The sequence below is a fragment of the Desmodus rotundus genome, chromosome 10, assembly GCF_022682495.2.
Source record: "Desmodus rotundus isolate HL8 chromosome 10, HLdesRot8A.1, whole genome shotgun sequence".
NCBI classification, from domain to species: Eukaryota; Metazoa; Chordata; class Mammalia; order Chiroptera; family Phyllostomidae; genus Desmodus; species Desmodus rotundus.
This window is the reverse complement of record NC_071396.1, coordinates 71,963,441-71,984,930: the sequence shown is the minus strand read 5'-3', so window position 1 is coordinate 71,984,930 and position 21,490 is coordinate 71,963,441. Positions and strand designations below refer to the sequence as shown.

The 21,490-nt window shown below is 34.6% G+C and overlaps 1 protein-coding gene across 1 annotated transcript in view; it reads left to right on the top strand.

Moving 5' to 3' along the window:
• SMCHD1 (structural maintenance of chromosomes flexible hinge domain containing 1) overlaps positions 1–21,490 on the top strand; it is a 139,777-nt gene that overhangs the window by 44,537 nt on the left and 73,750 nt on the right. Inside the window, exons 18-24 of the mRNA XM_024580150.3 lie at positions 6,380–6,457; positions 6,534–6,653; positions 9,071–9,215; positions 15,941–16,037; positions 17,484–17,556; positions 19,565–19,704; positions 20,333–20,467. Of these exons, the coding sequence (XP_024435918.2) occupies positions 6,380–6,457; positions 6,534–6,653; positions 9,071–9,215; positions 15,941–16,037; positions 17,484–17,556; positions 19,565–19,704; positions 20,333–20,467 (788 nt within the window). The remainder of the gene's footprint in view (positions 1–6,379; positions 6,458–6,533; positions 6,654–9,070; positions 9,216–15,940; positions 16,038–17,483; positions 17,557–19,564; positions 19,705–20,332; positions 20,468–21,490) is intronic.

Genomic DNA, 21,490 nt, shown 5'->3' with positions numbered 1-21,490 from the left:
GGTAGCCTCACTGGGTAAAGTAGCCTTGGTTGGATGTCCTTACTTTTCTTCACCTTGAATATTTCATGTCACTCCTTCTAGCCTGAAATGTTTCTCTTGAGTAATCAGATGCCAGTCTAATTGGTGCTCCCTTGTAGATACCTACCAGCTTTTTCTTCTGGCTTTTAGGATTCTCTCCTTGTCCTTAAGTCTTGTTATTTTAATTATGATGTTTCTCGATGTAGGCCTCTTTGGGTCCAACTTGTTCAGGATTCTCTGAGTTTCCTGGGCTTGAGTGACTTTTTCCTTCTTCAAATTAGGGAAGTTTTTGGTCATTATTTCTTCAGGTAGGTTCTCTATCCCTTGCTCATGCTCTTCTCTTTCTGGTATTCCCATGGTGTGGATGTTGTTACGTTTCATGTTACCCAAAATGTTTCTTAAGCTCTCGTCATTTTTTAAAAATGCTTTCTTCTTTTTCCTGCTCTGCCTGGATGTTTTTTTCTACCTTGTCTTCTAAAATACTGATTCAGTCCTCTGCTTCATTTGACCCACTGTTTATTCCTTCCAGTGTATTATTTATCTCAGATACTGCATTCTTTATTTCTGACTGGTCCTTTTTTGTGGTTTCTATATCTTTTTTTCATGCTGTAGAGTATCCTTATAATCATTATTCTGAACTCTCTATCTGATAAATTCCTTGCCTTCGTTTCATCTAGTTCTTCTGGAGAATTTTCTTGTTCTTTCACTTGGGGTCTTTCTTTGTCTACCCATTTTGGCTGCTTCTTTGTATTTTCCACCTTAGATATTAAACTAATGAGCTGAACCCATCAGCTGTTATTCTAATCAAGCTGTGATCAGCAGTCTCACTTAAGCACCACAGGATGAGGCAGAGTAATTCCTGCGTGCAGGGCTGTTGCTTCCCCTCAGGCTGATGCCACTTGGAGAGGAGTGCTTTGCCCGAGAAAGATGGCTTCTGCAGTGTGGGGAATGACTCAGCACAGGGATCTTGGTAGCTATTCCTTCAGTTCTCTCCCCAGAGCCACCAGCCCCTGATGCTCCTCAAGCATCTCTAGTCTACTCTGCCCTCCCTCTGTCACAGCCCAGGGTAAGTGGCTGCAAATGAAATTTCATACGTTGGCCCTTTAAGAGGCTCTCTCTGTCTCCAGCTCTCTCTCTCTGGCAGACAGAAACCCTGCTGCTTTTCACAGCTGGATGTTATCTGAGTTTCTTTGCAACTCTGGTGCTGTAGGCTAGGGAGCCCAACTTGGGGTTTAGACCCCAATCTTCTCAGGGGAAAACCCCCCAGCCGCTGAAATATCTCTCCAGAACTTCAGCTGCTGCCCTTGGGAACCCAGCCAGCCCTGGTGCACCTCTGCACTCCCAACCAGTCTCATTATGGTGAAGTGGTTTCTTCTCTCTGTCTGTGGTTATAAACCTTCCCTCCCACTAGTGTTATTCTGGATGGTTTCTCTACAGTTTAGTTGTGAGTATCAGTACTTCTTAGCTGACAGGCCTGACTCAGTGGGTTGGGCATCATCCAGCAAAGTGCAAGGTTACCTGTTTATTTCCTTGTCAGGGCACGTACCTGGGTTACAGGCCAGATCCCCAGTTGGGAGTATTCGAGAGGCAACCATTCAATGTTTTCTCTCTCACATCGACGTTTCTCTTTCTCCCTCTTCTTCCCTCTCTAAAAATAAATTAAAAATTTAAAAAAAATTTTAAAAATACTTTATAGCTAATCTGTATTTCTTATGTTCATATATCAAGAGGCACATGATGTCTAATTGTTCCATTTTAAGTGCTGATGGGTCTTTTAAATTGCTTGGCTAATATGATTATAAGGTTCACCTTTTACTCATCATGTAATGGTTTCATCCATTAATGATTTTTGCTTGAATTAGTTACTTGGTATGCATAAAGGTGATATTTTTTCTCTCATTTATTCCTTCCTAATTTATTATCCAGAGTTCATCTGTGAAAAAATTTCCTCTATCAGTTAGCGCCACTGGTTTACTCTGAAATACAGCTTTTATAGAAAAGATAGCATAAAGTCTTAATTCATTTTCTTTAATTGCAAATTACCAGTCAGGAATTGTGCTGTAGAGTAATGCCAGTGAATGATTTTTGTTTATGGTTGTGTTTTTGTGAATTTATGGGGTTTTATATATTTAACATGCTTCATTCATTTTTATGTGCTTTTATGTTGACTGCTCTGACTTCTTAATATATCCCTTTTTATGTCTTTAATGCAACCTTTTTTGTTTGTGGTTCAGGCTGTCCTAGAATCTTGCACATGTTCTACCCTAGACCTCGATTCAGCCATTACTCCTGGTTTCTTTCAATGAGGAATGGTATTTAGAGGCCACAGTCTGAGTGTTAGGATTGCTCATTGCTACTGGGTGAAATTGCATCTAAGCACTTTCTTTTTTTCTTTTTTTTTTTTTTAATATATTTATCGATTATGCTATTACAGTTGTCCCATTTCCTGCCACACTCACTCCACTCCATCCTGCCCACCCCCTCCCTCCCACATTCCCCCCCTATAGTTCATGTCCATGGGTCATACTTGTAAGTTCTTTGGCTTCTACATTTCCTACACTATTCTTACCCTCCCCCTGTCTATTTTCCACCTATCATCAATGCTACTTATTCTCTGTACCTTTCCCCCCCTCTCCCCCTCCCACTCCTCTATTGACAACCCTCCATGTGATCTCCATCTCTATGGTTCTGTTCCTGTTCTAGTTGTTTGGCTAGTTTGCTCTTGTTTTGGTTTTAGGTGTGGTTGTTAATAACTGTGAGTTTGCTGTCATTTTTACTGTTCCTATTTTTTATCTTCTTTTTCTTAGGTAACTCCCTTTAACATTTCATATAATAATGGCCTGGTGATGATGAACTCCTTTAACTTGACCTTATCTGAGAAGCACTTTATCTGCCCTTTCATTCTAAATGATAGCTTTGCTGGATACAGTAATCTTGGATGTAGGTCCTTGTCTTTCATGACTTGGAATACTTCTTGCCAGTCCCTTCTTACCTGTAAGGTCTCTTTGGAGAAATCAGCTGACAGTCTTATGGGAACCCCTTTGTAGGTAACTGTGTTCTTTTCTCTTGGTGCTTCTAAGATTCTCTCCTTCTCTTTAATCTTGGCTAATGTAATTACGATGTGCCTTGGTGTGTTCCTCCTTGGGTCCAGCTTCTTTGGGACTCTCTGAGCTTCCTGGACTTCCTGGAAGTCTATTTCCTTTGCCAGATGAGGGAAGTTCTCCTTCATTATTTGTTCAGATACGTTTTCAATTTTTTGTTCTTCCTCTTCTCCTTCTGGCACCCCTATAATTCGGATGTTGGAACGTTTCAACATGTCCTGGAGGTTCCTAAGCCTCTCCTCATTTTTCCGAATTCTTGTTTCTTCATTCTTTTCTGGTTGGATGTTTCTTTCTTCCTTCTGGTCCACACCACTGATTTGAGTCCCAGTTTCCTTCGCATCACTATTGGTTCCCTGTACATTTTCCTTTGTTTCTCTTAGCAAAGGCTTCATTTTTTCATCTGGTTTTCGAACAAATTCAACCAATTCTGTGAGCGTCTTGATAACCAGTGTTTTGAACTGTGCATCCAATAGGTTGGCTATCTCTTCCTCGCTTAGTTGTATTTTTTCTGGAGCTTTGAAGTGTTCTGTCATTTGGGCCTTTTTTATTTTTTTTTGTCTTGGCGCGTCTGTTACTTAAAGGGGCGGAGCCTTAGGTGTTCCCCGGGGGCGGGGTAACGCTGGTTGCTGTGCTGTGACACTGTATGTGGGGGAGGGCCTGAGAGGGAGCAATGGTGCCCGCTCCACTCTCCACCGAACCTCAATCTTTCACTCTGCTACCCACAGTCAAACTGGGCCCCTCTGGTGCTGGTTCCTGAGTGGGTGGGCTTGTGCACACCCTAGGCCCCTGTGGGTCTCTCCAACAACCTCTCCTGTGAGGCTGGGAGTCTCTCCTACTGCCACCCCAACCCCCATGGGCGTTTTCAATCAGAGGTTTGAGGCTTTATTTCCCCGAGTTGGAGCCCTGGGTTGCTCGGTCTGCTTTGCTCCCTGCCATTTGTCCGGTTTATCTGTGCGTGAATGTGGGACTGTGGGGTGCTACCCACCGCTCTGCCTGCCCCATTCTCCACCACTCTTGAGTCCGGCCTTCTCGGTTTATCTGTGTGCGAATGTGGGGCCACAGGGTCTGCCAGTGGTCAGACTGCCTGCCCCTTTTGTCCCGCACTCCGCCAGTCTCGGTCCCGCCACGGCAACGCGAGTCCTCTCTGCCCCAGCTGCCTGTTTCCGCCCCTCCTACTGGTCTGGATGAATGTTTATTTTTTATTTCCTTGGTGTCGGACTTCCTTGCCGTTTGATTTTCTGTCAGTTCTTGTTGTGCGAGGAGGCGCAGTGTGTCTACCTACTCTGCCATCTTGGTTCTCCTGGGGTTTTTTTTGTTTTTTTTTTGTTTTTTAAGCACTTTCAATTAGTATCTCAATCTGAATATTTTTGAAAAAGAAAAAAATTGAATTCATATTGGTACCTTTGGTTTTTATTTGACACTTTGATTTTAGGCCTTTATATCATTTTCTTCATGTTGAAATTCTTTTTTTAATGATAGGGAGGTTCTTATTTTTTTAGTTGTTTTATTTATTTTTTTTTGTTTTCTTGTTTATGCTACTACAGTTCTCCCAATTTTCCCTCTTTCTCCCCCATCCACCCAGCTCACCCTCCACTTCCATAGTTGTTCCCCACACCATTGTCCATGTCCTTAGGTCCTTTAAAAAATGTTCTTTGACTAATTTCTTCACCTTTTTTAAATCAGTCCCAGCCTCTCTCCTCCCCTCTTACATCTGTCAGTCTATTCCATGATTCTATGCTTCTGGATCTATTTAGCTCATTAATTTATTTTGTTCATTAGATTCCTCTTATAAGTGAGATCATATGGTATTTGTCTTTCACCAACTGGCTTATTTCGCTTAGCATAATAGTCTCCAGTTCCATCCATGCTGTCACAATAGGGAGGCATTCCTTTTTTTCTGCTGCATAGTATTCATTGTCTAAATGTATCACGGTTTTTTAATCAATCATCTTAGGCTGTTTCCAAATTTTGGCTATTGTAAATAGTGCTACTATGAGCATAGTGGGGTGTAAATTCTTTCGAATAGGTGTTTCAGGATTCTTAGGGTATAATACCAGCAGTGGAATTGCCAGGTCAGAAGGCAGTTCCATTTTTAATTTTTTGAGGTAACTATACCATTTTCCACAGTGGCTACACCAGTCTGCATTCCCCCCAACAGTACTCCAGGGTTCTGTTTTCTCCACATCCTTCCCAGCACTTGTTGTTTGTTGATTTATTAATGATAGCCATTTTGGCAGGTGTGAGGTCATATCTCATTGTGGTTTTAATTTGCATCTCATGGCTAGTGATGTTGAGCATTTTTTTATGTTTGTAGGCCATCTGTATGTCCTCCTTGAAAAAGTGTTTATTCGGGTCTTTATCCATTCCAACATTAGCGATTACTTACTTGCTTGATCCCACAATATACTTAAATAGTTTCAAAATAATAATATTATTACTACAACTAAGACTATTGAATTGAGTTTGACTTCTTTGCGACTCTGTTTGTACTTAAAATATATCTCTCTGGATAAATTGTAAAAAAAATTCTAATGTCACTCAAAATAATCTTTTTAATGTGGTCATATTACCTATGTGACATACATTTTGGTTTTGTTTATGAATTGCTTTAATTGTTTTTTAAATATTTACATCATTAGCATAATTCCAAAGTTAAAAATAATAAGGGATATATTCAGAGAAGTGATGTTATTCCTCTACTGTTTTCTTCTTTCTTCTTTAGGTAGTAACTTTATTAGTTTTTGGCTTATCTTTCCTGTTTTTCCTGTTACAATTATAAGTAAAAACAAATGTATTCATATTTCTTTCCCTTCTTACAAAAAAGATAGCCTATTTATATAAATGTTTTTACTCCTTGCTTTTTTTCTCTTAACAGTGGATCTCTAGAGTTTAGAAATTATTCTATATAAATAAAAAATGCTCCTTTAGTATTGAAAAAACTTTTAAGGAAAATAAATTTATTAAAATAAATTTAATATTAATCAAAATATATTAATCAAAATATGTTATTTTGATTGCCCTATTTAAGCTTATTTACAGATAATTTTTAAGAATTGAAATAGAGGAATTTAGTGAACTGAATGAGTAAATTTTTGTTATGCTGTTCACGCATAGGGATAGCTTTAGATCTTTCAATGTTTCAAAATAGTTTTTTAAAGTTACAGCATAAAAGAAACACTTGATGCTATTGTTACATTTTATATTCATGTTCTATATTCAGTTTCACAGGTATAAATCCTTCTTTTTTTTTTTTTATTAAGCTTCAAGTGGAAATAAAGAAATCATTTCACATATTAGTCAACATGGAGGAAAATGGCCTTACTGGTTTAAAAAAATGGGTGAGTTACTCTGAATGTTAAAAATTATATCAATATTATGCTGACTTGATTTATAATATCTTCTTAATTTTTCCAGAAAATATTCAAAAGTTGGGGAATTATACATTGAAATTACAAGTTGTATTGAATGAAAGTAATGCAGACACTTATGCTGGAAGACCACTACCATCTAAAGCAATTAAATTTTCTGTTAAAGGTAAGGAAAACACTAATACATAACTATATGATAAAGGTGGCATTTTAAATTAAGGAGGAATAGATAATTTACTAAAAGATGTTCAAGCAATTGTGTGACCGTTTTGATCTTAAAGTGACTTTATAATTCATCTTGACAATTATATTTCTTCTAAATTTTGAAGACGACAGTGTTTTCTGACTTTATTGTTGCTGGTAAAGTCTAAAGCTATTCTGATTCCTGCCCTTTGTGATCCCCTCTTCCCAACACCCAGATATTTGGTGAATCTGGTTTTTATTGTCTTAATTTCTGAAATATTTAATTCTAAGAATTTTCCTTGAATTACTTTGCTATCCTACTCTGTCTTTCTACATCTGATATTAGATGTTGGACCTCTTGACTGATGTACTTGTATTCTTTTTCTCTAGTTTACATCTCTTGGTTTTAATTTTCTATTCTATCAAAGATTCCCTTAACACATGATGTTCTACACTTTGTATTGAGTTTTTTTCCTTTTATGATTTTTTTAAATTTCGAAGACATATTTTTCACTCTCTGTTTATTCCCTTTTAATATATCCTCTTCCTAGCTCATGGATTCAGAGATTTTTAACTCTGTGCATGTTAATAATGGTGGTGGTTTTTCTTAAATTAAAAAAAAAAATTATTGATTTTGAGAGAGAGCTAGAGGAAGGGAGGGAGGTGGGTGCGGACAGAGAGAGAGAAACATTGATTTGTTGTTGCACTTATTTATGCATTCATTGGCTGATTCTTGTATGTGCCCTGATTGGGGATCAAACTCAAAACCTTGGTTTACCCGGATGACACTGTAGCCAACTGTGCTACCCAGCCAGGGCTTTTTGAAGCTTTTAAACTTTATTTAATCATGGTTTGTTTCCTCCATGTTGATTTTTGTGTGTGTTTATTTTGTGTCTTTCATATTAGATACTCTCTTACATGACTGCTCACATTTGAGAATAGGACATTCGAAAGCTTGTATTTTATTTGAGCGGACTACGATGTGGAAATTTGTAGGTTTTTCTCTCTTTATTCAGATTCCCCAGAGCGAAGCCTTCCAGTCTCCTGCTAGGAGGGTAAACACCTGGCTGCCAACATTTTGGAAGCGGTGCTGGGGAAGATTGTTGAAGGGTTTCACATTTAGTAAATAATCTTTAACTTATTTCCCTATTTTCAGTAACTTAGGACACTTTTGGTAGTGGTATTTCCCTCACATCTTAGACCTATTTTTTTTTTTTTTTATCCTCCCCAGACTTTGTGTTCCCCATCTATTGCTGGAGCTGAGAAAGGCAGTTGACTGGCTCTGGCTCTGTATATTGAGGGGTAGGGATCTGTGAAACTGTTTCTTAGACTTCAACAGGTCTTCCTTTTTTATTTCATTTTCACTCCAACTTGATACAACCATTCCTAAGACTTTTGGGTGTTCTGTAGAGTGAATTAGATTGTTCTTTGCTTACTTTGCTGTGATTGAGGATTTGAGGTTCTTGGGTCTTCCTACAACAGTAAGTCAGTGACACATATACATTCTCCAGCTTTAAAATTTAGTAACTGTTGTCTTCTTGTTGTTTTATTGTTTATGCTATTACAGTTGTCCCAATTTTTCCCCCTTCACCCTCCTCTGCCCAGCCCACCCCTACCCACTCCCATAGTCAGTCCCACACAGTTGTCCATGGGTCCCTCATAAATGTTCTTTGACTAATTCCCTTCACCTTCTTTTAAACAGTCCCCATTTTCCTCTTCCCCTCTTACAGCTGTTAGTCTCTTCCATGATTCTGTACTTTTGGTTTTATTTTGCTCATTAGTTTATTTTGTTCATTAGATTCCTCTAACTGAAATAAGCCAGTTGGTGAAAGGCAAATACCATATGATCTAACTCATAAGAGGATTTTCATTTCTAGTAATTTACCAGAGATGGCTGAAACTGTTATTTTGAAAACACCTGGTTTAGAGGAGGCTTTACATATTCTGGGTTTTAATCCTGTGTTGAATGTGTTGCAAATGTTTTCTCATATAGGATTTTTAACTTTGTTTATTGTATCTAACGAGATACTTTAAACTTTATCAAATCTTTTATACCTATTATGTGTTTAGTAATGTTTTGCCGTATTTTTCCTATGATATGGTTATAAGCATATTCTTTATTATATTATCTCATTATTTTAATCTCATTCTATAATTTTACTTTTATGTATGATAGAGATCTAACTTTATTATTTTCCCAAGTGAATTATAAATATGTGTAATTTTTGTACAAATTTAAAATGCCATCTTTATCATCATTTAATTTCCCATATATAAATGAGTCTGTTTCTGACCTACAATGAATGTTCTTTTTTATTTTATGAATTCTTTATTTTTTGTTCTGTGAATTTTTTATTTTATGTTCTTTATGAATTTTATTTTTACTTTTTTTTTTTAAAGAGGGTAAGCCAGAGAAATTTTCATTTGGTCTTCTGGATCCTCCTTTTCGCATTGGAGTTCCATTCAATATTCCTCTGGAGTTTCAGGATGAATTTGGTCATACTACTCAACTAATAAATGATATTCAGCCAGTTCTTGAAGCAAGGTAATTTGAAAGATCAATTTGTATTTCACTTTCCATATTTGCTAAGCATTAACTCTCTTTTCTTTTTTTCCCTTAAATATTTTGTATGTTATTACCTTCAGTAGTATTATTTAAATGCTTAGGTTTTTATGATATCTGGGAGATTTATTTACCTCCAGCCTATCATCTGTGACTATGGGGTCATGTATAAATTGACCTGCTAAAGTTTATGTTTGGACTGAATTACTGTTAATGTTGTTTAGGTAATCCTGATAGCTCTGTCTTTTTTACTCCATTTCTTTTGGCAAGTGTGATATGATGTCTCTTGGTAATTCATTGTTAATTATAACATGTTTATTTTGTTGTTGTTTGCTTATAACCTATGGCCATTTAAACTGAAAGATACTGCCTAATAGATTTTTAACTTAATGCAATTTATTTTGGTTTGTTTTAAAATCTATAACAATAAAGTGTATGCTTTCCATGCAAATTTGAGTCCTTCCTTAGAATTTTACTTAATAGTCCTGTAGAGTGATGTGATTGACTTATACTAAGAAATAGCTCTTAGAGACTTAACAGCATGGCCAATGATGTCATTGAGGAGGTTCAGTATTTTCCATTACTTCTTTTTTGTGGTGCCTAGGAAGAAATTCTTGATCAGTTTATAGAGCATGAGCATGATGGTTGGATTTCTTTTTTACATTGATTGCCAAATTTGTCTTTCTGGGCCCACTTTTTATGTATGCTTTCTTTTGTTGTTTGTATCTATTTTTTCCTTGTGCTATAATCATTTCCTCTCTCATCATTTGAACATGTACTATATACCAGGCATTTGCTAACTGGAGATACAGAAGTGAATAAAGACATTGTGTTTGCCTTCTAGAAGCTCTTAGATTAGTGAAGGTAATTTGTGTCTAGATTTACACCATGGTTAAGTTCAACAGAGGGGCCCAATTTGATTGTGGGTAGCAGAGGCAGTGACTGAAACCGGGTGGAGAGTGGAGCGGGCACCATTGCTCCCTCTCAGGCCCTCCCCCACATACAGTGTCACAGCACAGCAACCAGCGTTACCCCGCCCCCGGGGAACACCTAAGGCTCCGCCCCTTTAAGTAACAGACGCGCCAAGACAAAAAAAAAATAAAAAAGGCCCAAATGACAGAACACTTCAAAGCTCCAGAAAAAATACAACTAAGCGAGGAAGAGATAGCCAACCTATTGGATGCACAGTTCAAAACACTGGTTATCAAGACGCTCACAGAATTGGTTGAATTTGTTCGAAAACCAGATGAAAAAATGAAGCCTTTGCTAAGAGAAACAAAGGAAAATGTACAGGGAACCAATAGTGATGCGAAGGAAACTGGGACTCAAATCAGTGGTGTGGACCAGAAGGAAGAAAGAAACATCCAACCAGAAAAGAATGAAGAAACAAGAATTCAGAAAAATGAGGAGAGGCTTAGGAACCTCCAGGACATGTTGAAACGTTCCAACATCCGAATTATAGGGGTGCCAGAAGGAGAAGAGGAAGAACAAAAAATTGAAAACGTATCTGAACAAATAATGAAGGAGAACTTCCCTCATCTGGCAAAGGAAATAGACTTCCAGGAAGTCCAGGAAGCTCAGAGAGTCCCAAAGAAGCTGGACCCAAGGAGGAACACACCAAGGCACATCGTAATTACATTAGCCAAGATTAAAGAGAAGGAGAGAATCTTAGAAGCACCAAGAGAAAAGAACACAGTTACCTACAAAGGGGTTCCCATAAGACTGTCAGCTGATTTCTCCAAAGAGACCTTACAGGCAAGAAGGGACTGGCAAGAAGTATTCCAAGTCATGAAAGACAAGGACCTACATCCAAGATTACTGTATCCAGCAAAGCTATCATTTAGAATGAAAGGGCAGATAAAGTGCTTCTCAGATAAGGTCAAGTTAAAGGAGTTCATCATCACCAAGTCATTATTATATGAAATGTTAAAGGGAGTTACCTAAGAAAAAGAAGATAAAAAATAGGAACAGTAAAAATGACAGCAAACTCACAGTTATTAACAACCACACCTAAAACCAAAACAAGAGCAAACTAGCCAAACAACTAGAACAGGAACAGAACCATAGAGATGGAGATCACATGGAGGGTTGTCAGTAGAGGAGTGGGAGGGGGAGAGGGGGGAAAGGTACAGAGAATAAGTAGCATAGCTGACAGGTGGAAAATAGACAGGGGGAGGGTAAGAATAGTGTAGGAAATGTAGAAGCCAAAGCACTTACAAGTATGACCCATGGACATGAACTATAGGGGAGGAATGTGGGAGGGAGAGGGTGGGCAGGATGGAGTTGAGTGAAGGGGTGGAAAGGGACCACTGTAATAGCATAATCAATAAATATATCAAAAAAAAAGATTTTGGACTTTAAAAAAAATTTTGGTGGCATGGCTCTGTGAATTTATCTTTAAAACCATTATCTGAGTGGGTTTCTTGTGGAGTTTTTTTTTTGTTTGTTTTGGGGTTTAGTGTTATTTATATTTTAAAAAATTATTCACATATATTGCCTAAAGAATGAGATTTTGTAATAAAGCTTGTTATAAAAACGAGCACTTCCTCCTCCTTGTGCCCTCTATACCAACCCATAATCCACATCTCAAGAAGCAAACCACCGTCAACTTTTGCACTTAAATCTTCTAGTAACAAAAAAGATTTATTTCTAAGTAACTTTATATTGCTACTTCTTGATTTCTTTTTTTGTAGTTTTAAGCATCTGTTGATTTATGGTTTTGGAAGATGAGAACGTAACTCTCTTGATACCACTTATATTACAAACAAGCCTTTTTTCCCATTCCCTCTTTCTTCAGTAAAGTTATATTCTGGCTTGATCAGTATTTAGTGTTTATTTTATTATAGGTGTGTGTAAATGCTAATCACTTTATTGTACAACTTTGTTCTTGTTATACTTTTTCTTTGCTAAGTTTATTACAAATAACTCCCTAAGTTTTCTGCCAGTTGTCTGATCTCTTGAGATGTTTAGGTGCATAGATAATTATTAGGTTCATATTCTTGGAGACATCTCTCTTGGAACTTGTATTGTGTTCCGATATAGATCAGTTGTTTTAGGCTTATTAACAGTTATGATCCATAATCTTAGAAAATAAAATGTTTGTTTTTGAATAAACATTAAGATAGAATATGATGCTCCTCATATGCAGTTTGATAAAGAGATTGCCAAACAGTAGGAAATTTTAATCTCAATATCGTTAAAACAGTATTCATATTTTCAAGATAAATTGCTAAGTATCTTTATATCTGTATATAGGGTTTGAAATTTGGAAACAGCTGACTGTAAGTTAGGCCCAGGAAACGGGGAGACAGGGCTTTGTCTTCTTTAATGATTACACTTCAGAGAAATGGCTCTGAGGTTTCTGAGGAAATATTCCTGAATTGTGAATCTGTGAAGTGGTTTATTTTATTTAGCATTTAACCTTTCATGGGTCCCCCATTTTTAAAAAAGAATCCCATGTCCCTCTCCTTTTGCTGAAGCACATCCTTCACTAATTTCCTAAGAAAGGGTACAGGAGGAATAAAATTATTGCTCTGAAAATGTCTTTATTCTACCCTGATACTTGATTTATTGAATTGAAAAGTAGACATTTTCCTGTCAAAATCAGGAAAGCATTGCTCCATTTCTGCCTTTTGAGTTTTCACTGTTGCTGATAAATTTAAACTTGGTTAATTTTCCTTTTTCTTTTTCCTATGTATTTGTCTCTGGATGCTTATAGGATTTACTTTTTATTCTTAACAGGGTAAAATTTTATAGCAATACATGTCTCTTCATTATTTGAAGTACTCAGTCGGCCAAAAAGTCCTTATTTTTTTTCCATAAAGTAAAAGGCACAGTTTTTATTTTCTCCAACAACGTCATTGATTTGGATATTTTGAGTATGTCAGCTCTCTTCCGCTTGGTATAACATTGATTGTTCTTAAGTAATGTCTTGATTTGATCACTGTCAACTTCTTTGATTGCTGTGAACTGGTCTACCCAACTGTGGAGCATCGTCCAGCGAGAAATCACGAAACTTCACAAACCCCTTTTGACATGTTTGATCATTCGCAGCACCTTCTCTGTACACTGCACAAATCTTTTTTTTTTTTTTTTTTGGCATTTCAGTTGCATTTTTACCTTTCTTAAAATAATAAAACATGCCGAAAATGTGTATTTTCTTCCACCTTCAATATTATAATGGCTACCCAAAAATTTACCAGTTTTGATTTTTTAAAATGCATGCTGATGTGACAGCTGTCACAATACAGTCTAACAAAAATGTTTCGAATGAAGTTAAAGACAACTAAGCGCTATTAGAGTCATCTTATGGAAAAAAAAACCAAACAGAACTTCTTGGCCAACCCAATACTTCATTGTCTACCTTTCATTATCACTGTTGGGTCTTTCTGGGATCCTTATTTATTTGATATTGAACCTTCCAGACTAGTTCTCAGATTTTCTTAATTTTTCTATTTTTCTTAATCTTTTTGTGTTTTTTCTGCTTTAGCTTCTGATAGATTTTTCTCAGCTTTATAACTTTTCCATTGACTTTTTCCTTTCTACAATACTTTTAGTTTCCAAGAGTTCTTCCTGGTTTTCTGAATGTTCTTTTGTATATCATGTTTTTGTTTTTATAGATATATGTTTTTTTGTTGTTAAACAATTGGTAGGTATTTAAAAAAAAATGAAACTTCACCTACGTAGATAATCTCTGTTTTCTACAAGTTGTTTTATGTTGGTTTTTCATCTCTTTCCTTCAGATATCTTTCCTTCAGGTAATCATTGGTCACTTGCTTATAATTGAGTGGAGAACTAAACTGCAGATAGGAGACTCAGCATGTAGGAGATTCTGTTGACCGTGAACTCTGCTATAGGATGTTCTGTCTATAACACTTTCTTGGGGAGAAATACTGTTGTCAGTATCTTTAGGTCTTTTTTTTCTTGGCTGGCCTATTTCCTTTAAGAAAAATCTTTATTTTCTTGCCTGGAGAGGAATAGTTTGGTTCTCCAGGTTAACTCATCCAGTAACAAGGCTGGGATAAGAATGGGAAAGTCTCAGCATCTATATGCATTTATTCAGGATTACCTCTTAAGACTGTTCTTTTTAGTATTTTACCCTCTCTTTCACTTGTATGCTTTTCCTTGGTTCAGAGAGTGTCTGCTTTAGCCATTTTCAGATAATAACCTTTTAGCCATCTGCCAGAGATAGAGAGGGGAGATCTGAGGATATAGAGTTGCACATTTATTTGTTTACTTATCTATTTTGCCTTTCTCTCTTGACCTCAGTTTTAGAAATACCTAATGCCTCTAAAAGTGAGTACCTGAGTAGTACCTGGGAATTCTGTGGTATAGATTGGTTTCCAGCTTTTTCCATTGCTGTTTCAGGGTTTAGGTTTTTTGTTTTTTTTATTTTGGGGTTTGGTTTTTGTTTTTTTTGTTTTTTTTGTTTTTTTTTGAGACTATTAGGTCACTTACTACTCTCAGTCCTGTGTTTTAGAAAGGTTTGTCCTTTTCTTCCTTTCCTCATCATCTTTAACATTAAATGAAAGAACTCTCTGCCCTGACCGTTGTGGCTCAGTGGATTGAGTGTTGGCCTGTGAACCAAGGGTCACTGGTTTGATTCCCAGTCAGGGCACATGCCTGGGTTGTGGGCCAGGTCCCCAATAGGGGGGTGCTCAAGAGGTAACCACACATTAATGTTTCTGTCCTTTTCTTTCTCCCTCCCTTTCCCTTTCTAAAAATAAATAAATAAGATCTTTTTTAAAAAAGAGAAAAAATAAAGAACTCTCTTTGTTGTCATATTTCTGAGGTTTTATGAGATAGTGAAAGTAGATGTGTGCCTTTAATGTGCCATTTTCCCCCAGGAGTCCATTTTATTTTGTGTACTGTTTTATATTTTCCCCCCTCCCAAAACATGTTGTTTAATTTTCACAATTCATTCAGAAATACTTGCAAATATTTAAGTTCCATTCTTCAGAAAAATTTGGCTTTTTCTTTTTTTAATTTTAATTTTTTAATTTTTGTTCAGTTATAGTTGTCCAACCTTTTTCCTCAAATTAGGCTTTTTCTTCATCACACTATACTTTTCCTTTTCTCCTCATCTTACCTCTTGACAGACTAAAAGGTTTACACTGTAAGGATCTCCACATATTCAAAGGTGATTTAGAAATCAAATTGCCCATGTCAGTAAATTAGGGATCTCAGTGTATATTCTTATAAGATTACATCTTTACAAGGCTGTACTTCATTTTTTGGACACCATCTATATTTGCCATTCAGTTTAATAGGTGTCAAAAATCCACTAAAATCCCATTGAGTGAAAGATTTGCAAGAATCTATGGCAAAGTCTGAAGAAATGCTTAAACCTGGCCTATTTGGATTTTTTTTCCTCTAGGACTATATGCATGGTTAGCATTTGCTTATTTCCTACTTTGTATCTTTACTATTTCAATATATGAAGATTTACATTTTACAGTATATATATTAGTTGCAGTGTTTGGCTTACTGGTATCACTTATTAATACTTGTTGGATCATTTTTCTATGGAAAAGAAATTCATACGAATTCACTTTTCTGTTCAGTTATTTCTTCCTCTTTTAAAAAATACTATTTTATTTTTAAAAAATGAATTAAACATGCTAATGGCATATGAGAAAACAAACCACTTTTGCAGCTTATTTGTAGGTAATGGAGGGGAAGTTACAAACTAATTTTTTTTTTTCCAGTGGTTTATCTTTACAATATGAAGAACTAACCAAGGGACCGAATTGTGTAATTCGAGGTGTTATAGCTAAGGGCCTTGTAAACTCTTGTCAAGGAAAGGTAAGCATTGTACCTAAATGATACAGTACATGTTTATTATGTAGTAAAAATGAAATTGTAAATTTAAAATTGAATAACCTATTTTTGTAACAAGATGACTGTGATGTTGGATTTTTAAGGAATTAATCAGGATCGTGTCACCTGACTTACCGTTTACATAACTAAGAAAAATCAGCATGTTTGTTAATTAAATATTTTCAACTGTATTATCTTTATTTCAGTCTTTTCACACTGAGAGCCATTTTTTCACTAGTTATCCAGTACTATATTATTTCTTTTTTAAAAATTTTTCAATTACAGTTTACTTTTAATGTTATTTTGTATTGGTTTCAGGTATGCAGTGTAATGGTTAGACAATCACAGACTTTATAAAGTGTTCACCCAATGTTTCTAGTACCCACTTTTCTCTTTCTATCCTTTTTGTATTCTTAGAAACAAATATATGAGAAACTTTAGCTCACTTCTGTAAACATATTGGGTTAGGTATTTGGATAAAGGAAAGTGTCTTGGGAGGGGTAAGGTTAGGGAAAGTAAAGCCATAAACTCCAATCAAGTAATTTTTTAATTAGCTATGTAAAGCAGCTAATAAGATTTATATGACTAAAGGAAACACTATGGATAATAACTTAAGTAATCTTACTTTTTTTCACTGTATCATCACCTTCAATATATTATTTAAATTTTTTCCTCTCAAGATGATGTTTAAAATAGAACATGTGAATTTAAGTACTGTTTACTGTACTTTAGGGTATAATCAAATCAAAGTAAAGATAAAGTTTTGTACATCTTTTTGAATTCTGATTTCCTTGGACTAAGATCTTGAATTCTTGGAAGGTTTGATTATTAGGAGATAAACTTACCAAAAACATTTCTAGATTATAAAAAACTTTTTATTTTGGAATAATATTATGTTTATAGAAATTAGAAACATAGTACACAGAGTTTACATATACTTTTCACCCAGCTTCCTTTATGAATGTCTTACATAACCATCCTATATTTATCCACACTAAAAAATGAACATTGAAACACTACTCTTAACAACACCATGGACTATATTTACATTTTTTCAGTTAGTTTCACTAGTGTATTTTTTTCCCCTGTTCCTGGATCTAATCCAGAATACTATGTTGTATTTGGAGATTTTTAGATTTTTTTTTTTCGCTTGATTATTTTCCCCCATTTTTTATAATGTCCATCCTGCTTTTGGTCATCATTCATGGTTATGCCTTATAAATCTGAGGAAACTATTGTCTGTAAAGAAGCAATGTCAATATTTTTATCTCCATCCCTTACATACATGTATGTAATTTCAGTCATTACAAAATTGCTAAGTAGATTTCTTTAATGGTATGAAAATACAAAGCAAAATAAATCAAAATTGAGGTGATAAAATACTTAAGTATTTACATAATACTTGGATCTGATTGATTTTTTTTTCTACAGAATTTTAATCTGAAGGTTATTCTTCCGGGTTTAAAAGAAGACTCACAGATTTTGAAAATTAGATTACTACCAGGTAATATTTTAAGAAATATACCTAATACTTAACCTTTTAACTAAAATTCTTATGATAATGTATGATATGAATATAAAGGTAAAGTATCTTTGGGTTTGATTATGGTGTAAGTTTAGAAAATACATATGAATCTATAACATGGCACTAACAGAAATGATCAATTAAGAAACAGGAAAACATGAGGAAGACATTAGTGAAGTTATAAAAATAACCTTGGGAGAAAATAGTGAATATTGAACATGTATTTGGGAACTATTTTTAGGGCTATACTTATTAGACTTATATTAGGACTAGATCTGTCCTTTACCTTTTCTGATTTCATATTTCATATTGTAAGAAGAAAATTATTTCATATTTTCAGAAGGTTTGTGTATTTATGTTAATTTGATAATGACATCAATTTGAAAATGAAGTTACATTAAAGTTACACTGGGTAGAAAATGCTGGCTAATTTGAGAGGCGGTCTATTTTAGAGCTTCAAAGAGTATATTCTAGACTCAGTCCTTTTGCATTTGAATCTAAGCTGACATTAATGAGCTAGGTAAATTTGTTGTATGTGTCAGTTTCTTCATGTGTAAAATAAGAATATTTACTTTCAGAGTTGTAAGGATTAAATGAATTAACATAGGCAACCCTTGCTTTGCACAGTTCTGTAGTACTGAGTGGAGGACACAGTTCCAGTATGCATGAATTATTAACACAATACTGCTCAAAGTGGGAATTGCATGAGCTTGTAAAATGCCTAGAACAGTGCTTGGGATGTAAGTTTTAGCTCTGATATTAACAATACCATGATTATATCTTTATCTATATAGGACCTTTTGTACTGGTTTTAAGTGAAAAGAAACGTATTAGCTATTTACTTTCACAAATTCCCCTCACGCATGAATTGATAAAGGTGTAAAAATTGGCAATTAGTAAAAGTATAATAAAAAATCACTACATATTAATAAACACTTATAGTGCTATTATTTTAGAGATTGACAAGAAATGTGTATTGGAGTAGTGAAATTCTTAGTAACCGAATGGTTCTGACATTTTTTTGGAATTCGAGAGGGAAAGGAATAAAGTAGGAAGTAGCACAGTATAGTGATTAGTGATCAACAGGTTTCAAATTTCAAACCAGAACTTAAACTTGAATCTGCTGCTTACTAGCCATTTGACAAGATACTTAATCTTTCTGGGTCTCAGTTTACTCATCTATAAAATGGGGACAACAGTATTAACTTCTTTATTAAGATCATTGTGAGGGTTATATGAGAATAGTACTTAGTTAAAACTTAACATATTGCTTGGCATATAGTAAAAAATAAATATTAACTAATAATATTATAAAGTAAAATAAGTATTTCTAGGAACCTGTCTCCTTTGTAAACTTGCATTACCAGCATTAAACGTAAGTTGAATTTTTAAATATTAGTGTTTATAAAGCACATCAAGTCATCTTGTTACAGAAGTGTGAACCCTCTTTTATTAATCTTAGAGGAAGCTTGCGTTCTAATTTGCTTATGGTAGCAAAGTAGTGGGCAATCTAACAAATTATCTGATTATATCATTACATGAACTGATCCTTCGAACATTATTATACAAAACAGACATCTAGTTACATGTCCCTGAGAAATCAGTCATTGTATAAAGTTCAAGTTAGTAAATAAAAAAGTAGTTTAATAAACTTTTACTTTTCTTCTTGAATACTTTTTTTCTTGGATCGTCTAAAGAATTTACATAAATAGGTGATTTCTAGCATGAGTTATCACTGTGTCATAGCTTGTTGCATAAAACTGTGTAGACATCAGACATTTTTATATAATTGCGACAACCCCGATCATATATAGAATCTATGTATTTGGGGAATAGAAATGATAAACCATGAATATTCCTTAGTTATTTTCTCAGAATTATTTATAAAGTATTAAAACCTGAAATATTAAAAATTGTTTCTTTTGCTATTCCAATATTTCAGTCTTACAAAGTTGAATCTGTATTTCATTATTTAATTTCCTTGTAGGTCCCCCTCATCGATTGAAAGTGAAACCTGATTCTGAAATTTTAGTTATAGAAAATGGAACAGCTTTCCCATTTCAGGTAGAAGTTTTGGATGAATCAGACAACATAACAGCACAACCAAAATTGATTGTTCATTGTAAGGTAAGCTATTGTAAGATAAAAAATATGTATATTTTATTTTGAGTCCCACTGTAGTAAATGGAAATGACTATATCTTTCAGCTGCTTTGTAGTAAGCCTTCTATATTATCTAGGTCTTTAACAATTATTCCATGGAGGAATTTGTGGGATATCTCATTGCCAATAGTTTTCAGGATCCCTAAGCCAATAAAGATGCCAGCTATGCCAAGTTTCATAAAGAAATTATGAACTAAAGATTCCTCTCCTCACGCCTCATTTCAGATGAAGTTTTTAATTTATGAATAGAATGATGGAAATATCCTTCAAGATTGGGGATGGATGTATAAATAAAGATGACTAAAAGCACAAAAAGGAAAGGAAAACCCAAATAGCTTATGAAGTAGAAGAGAAAGAACAGTTGTTGAGGAAGTCAGATTTTCTTCCAAAACAGATAAATTTTACTTAAAAGTACAGAAAATTAACTATTTTCATTCAGAAATTTGCTAGACAATTAGTGAATTCTACTTAGAATTTTCTAACTTATGGCCAGAAATAGCTGTAGTGAAGCACTTGAAAATTTAAATAACCATTATTTAATAATAATCAGTTACATTAATGAAGTCTTACTTTATTTTTTATGCTTCTAATAGTTTTCGGGTGCACCTAACCTTCCACTCTACACTGTGGATTGCAGTAGTTCTGGAACCAGTATTTTATCGGGATCTGCAATTCAAGTTCAAAATATCAAAAAAGACCAGACGCTTAAAGCTAAAATTGAAATACCTGTAAGTTGTCATTGTTATTCATTGGAATTATATTGAGTCTTCATGCAAATATTCTTTAAGAGATTTATAATAAATTCTTTAAAGTTGTTTGACTTTTAAAATTGAGGTATTTGCTGTTCTTTTCTCCAAAGGGAAAAAGAGGTGGCATGAAGTGGTATAGTGAATAATTTAACACTTTATATCAAATATTAGTAATTTTATTGGTGAAATATTTTATATCTGAAACATTGATTTACATATTCCTGAAATTGATTTTTTATGTAAAAATTTGACATTTATGGGTCAGTTTTATTTTTTATAGTTTATACTTATAAACTATATATTTATATATAAATAAATTTATATTTCTTAGATAGTTTGGTAAATATTTCCACTTAAACTACTACTGAAGAACTATAAGCATTTCATTTGTATGTATAATTTAAAAAATAAACAATGGTTTTTATTTAGTATTCTCATATAGATTTATATGTTAATATGCCAGTAGGATATTTTTATTGGATACACATCCTGGCTGAAGGTGAAGCCAGCCAGATATAAACAATTGATCCCCTAAGGTTTCTGAATGGATAACAAGTACTTAAGTAAAATACTTAAATGTTAAATGTGATTTCTTTGACATAGATAGTAGATGGTGAATAACCTAATTCCAGTTGACTGATGTTTTCCTACTAATTATACATCAAATAACATCTTGAGCCTCAAAAGGGTAAAAGACAGCTTTTATTTTTTATAATTAGAATGAGATGACTTTATTCTAATTATTTTTTTCAAACTGGTTGTTTTTGATAATCTGTAGATAATTTGTTATGCATTTTCCACTTTCAATAACACTGCCAAAATATTTTGAGCATACTATTGTGCAAAAGATCAGGATGAAAAGATTGGGATTTAGGGAGGAATCAGGGCTTGGAAACACGAGTAACAAATTATTAGGTATTATGTAAATAATACAGGGCAGCAACAGAGAGAAGACCTGAGAATCCAGGACAGTTAAGACAAATACCAAAGTATATCATTTAA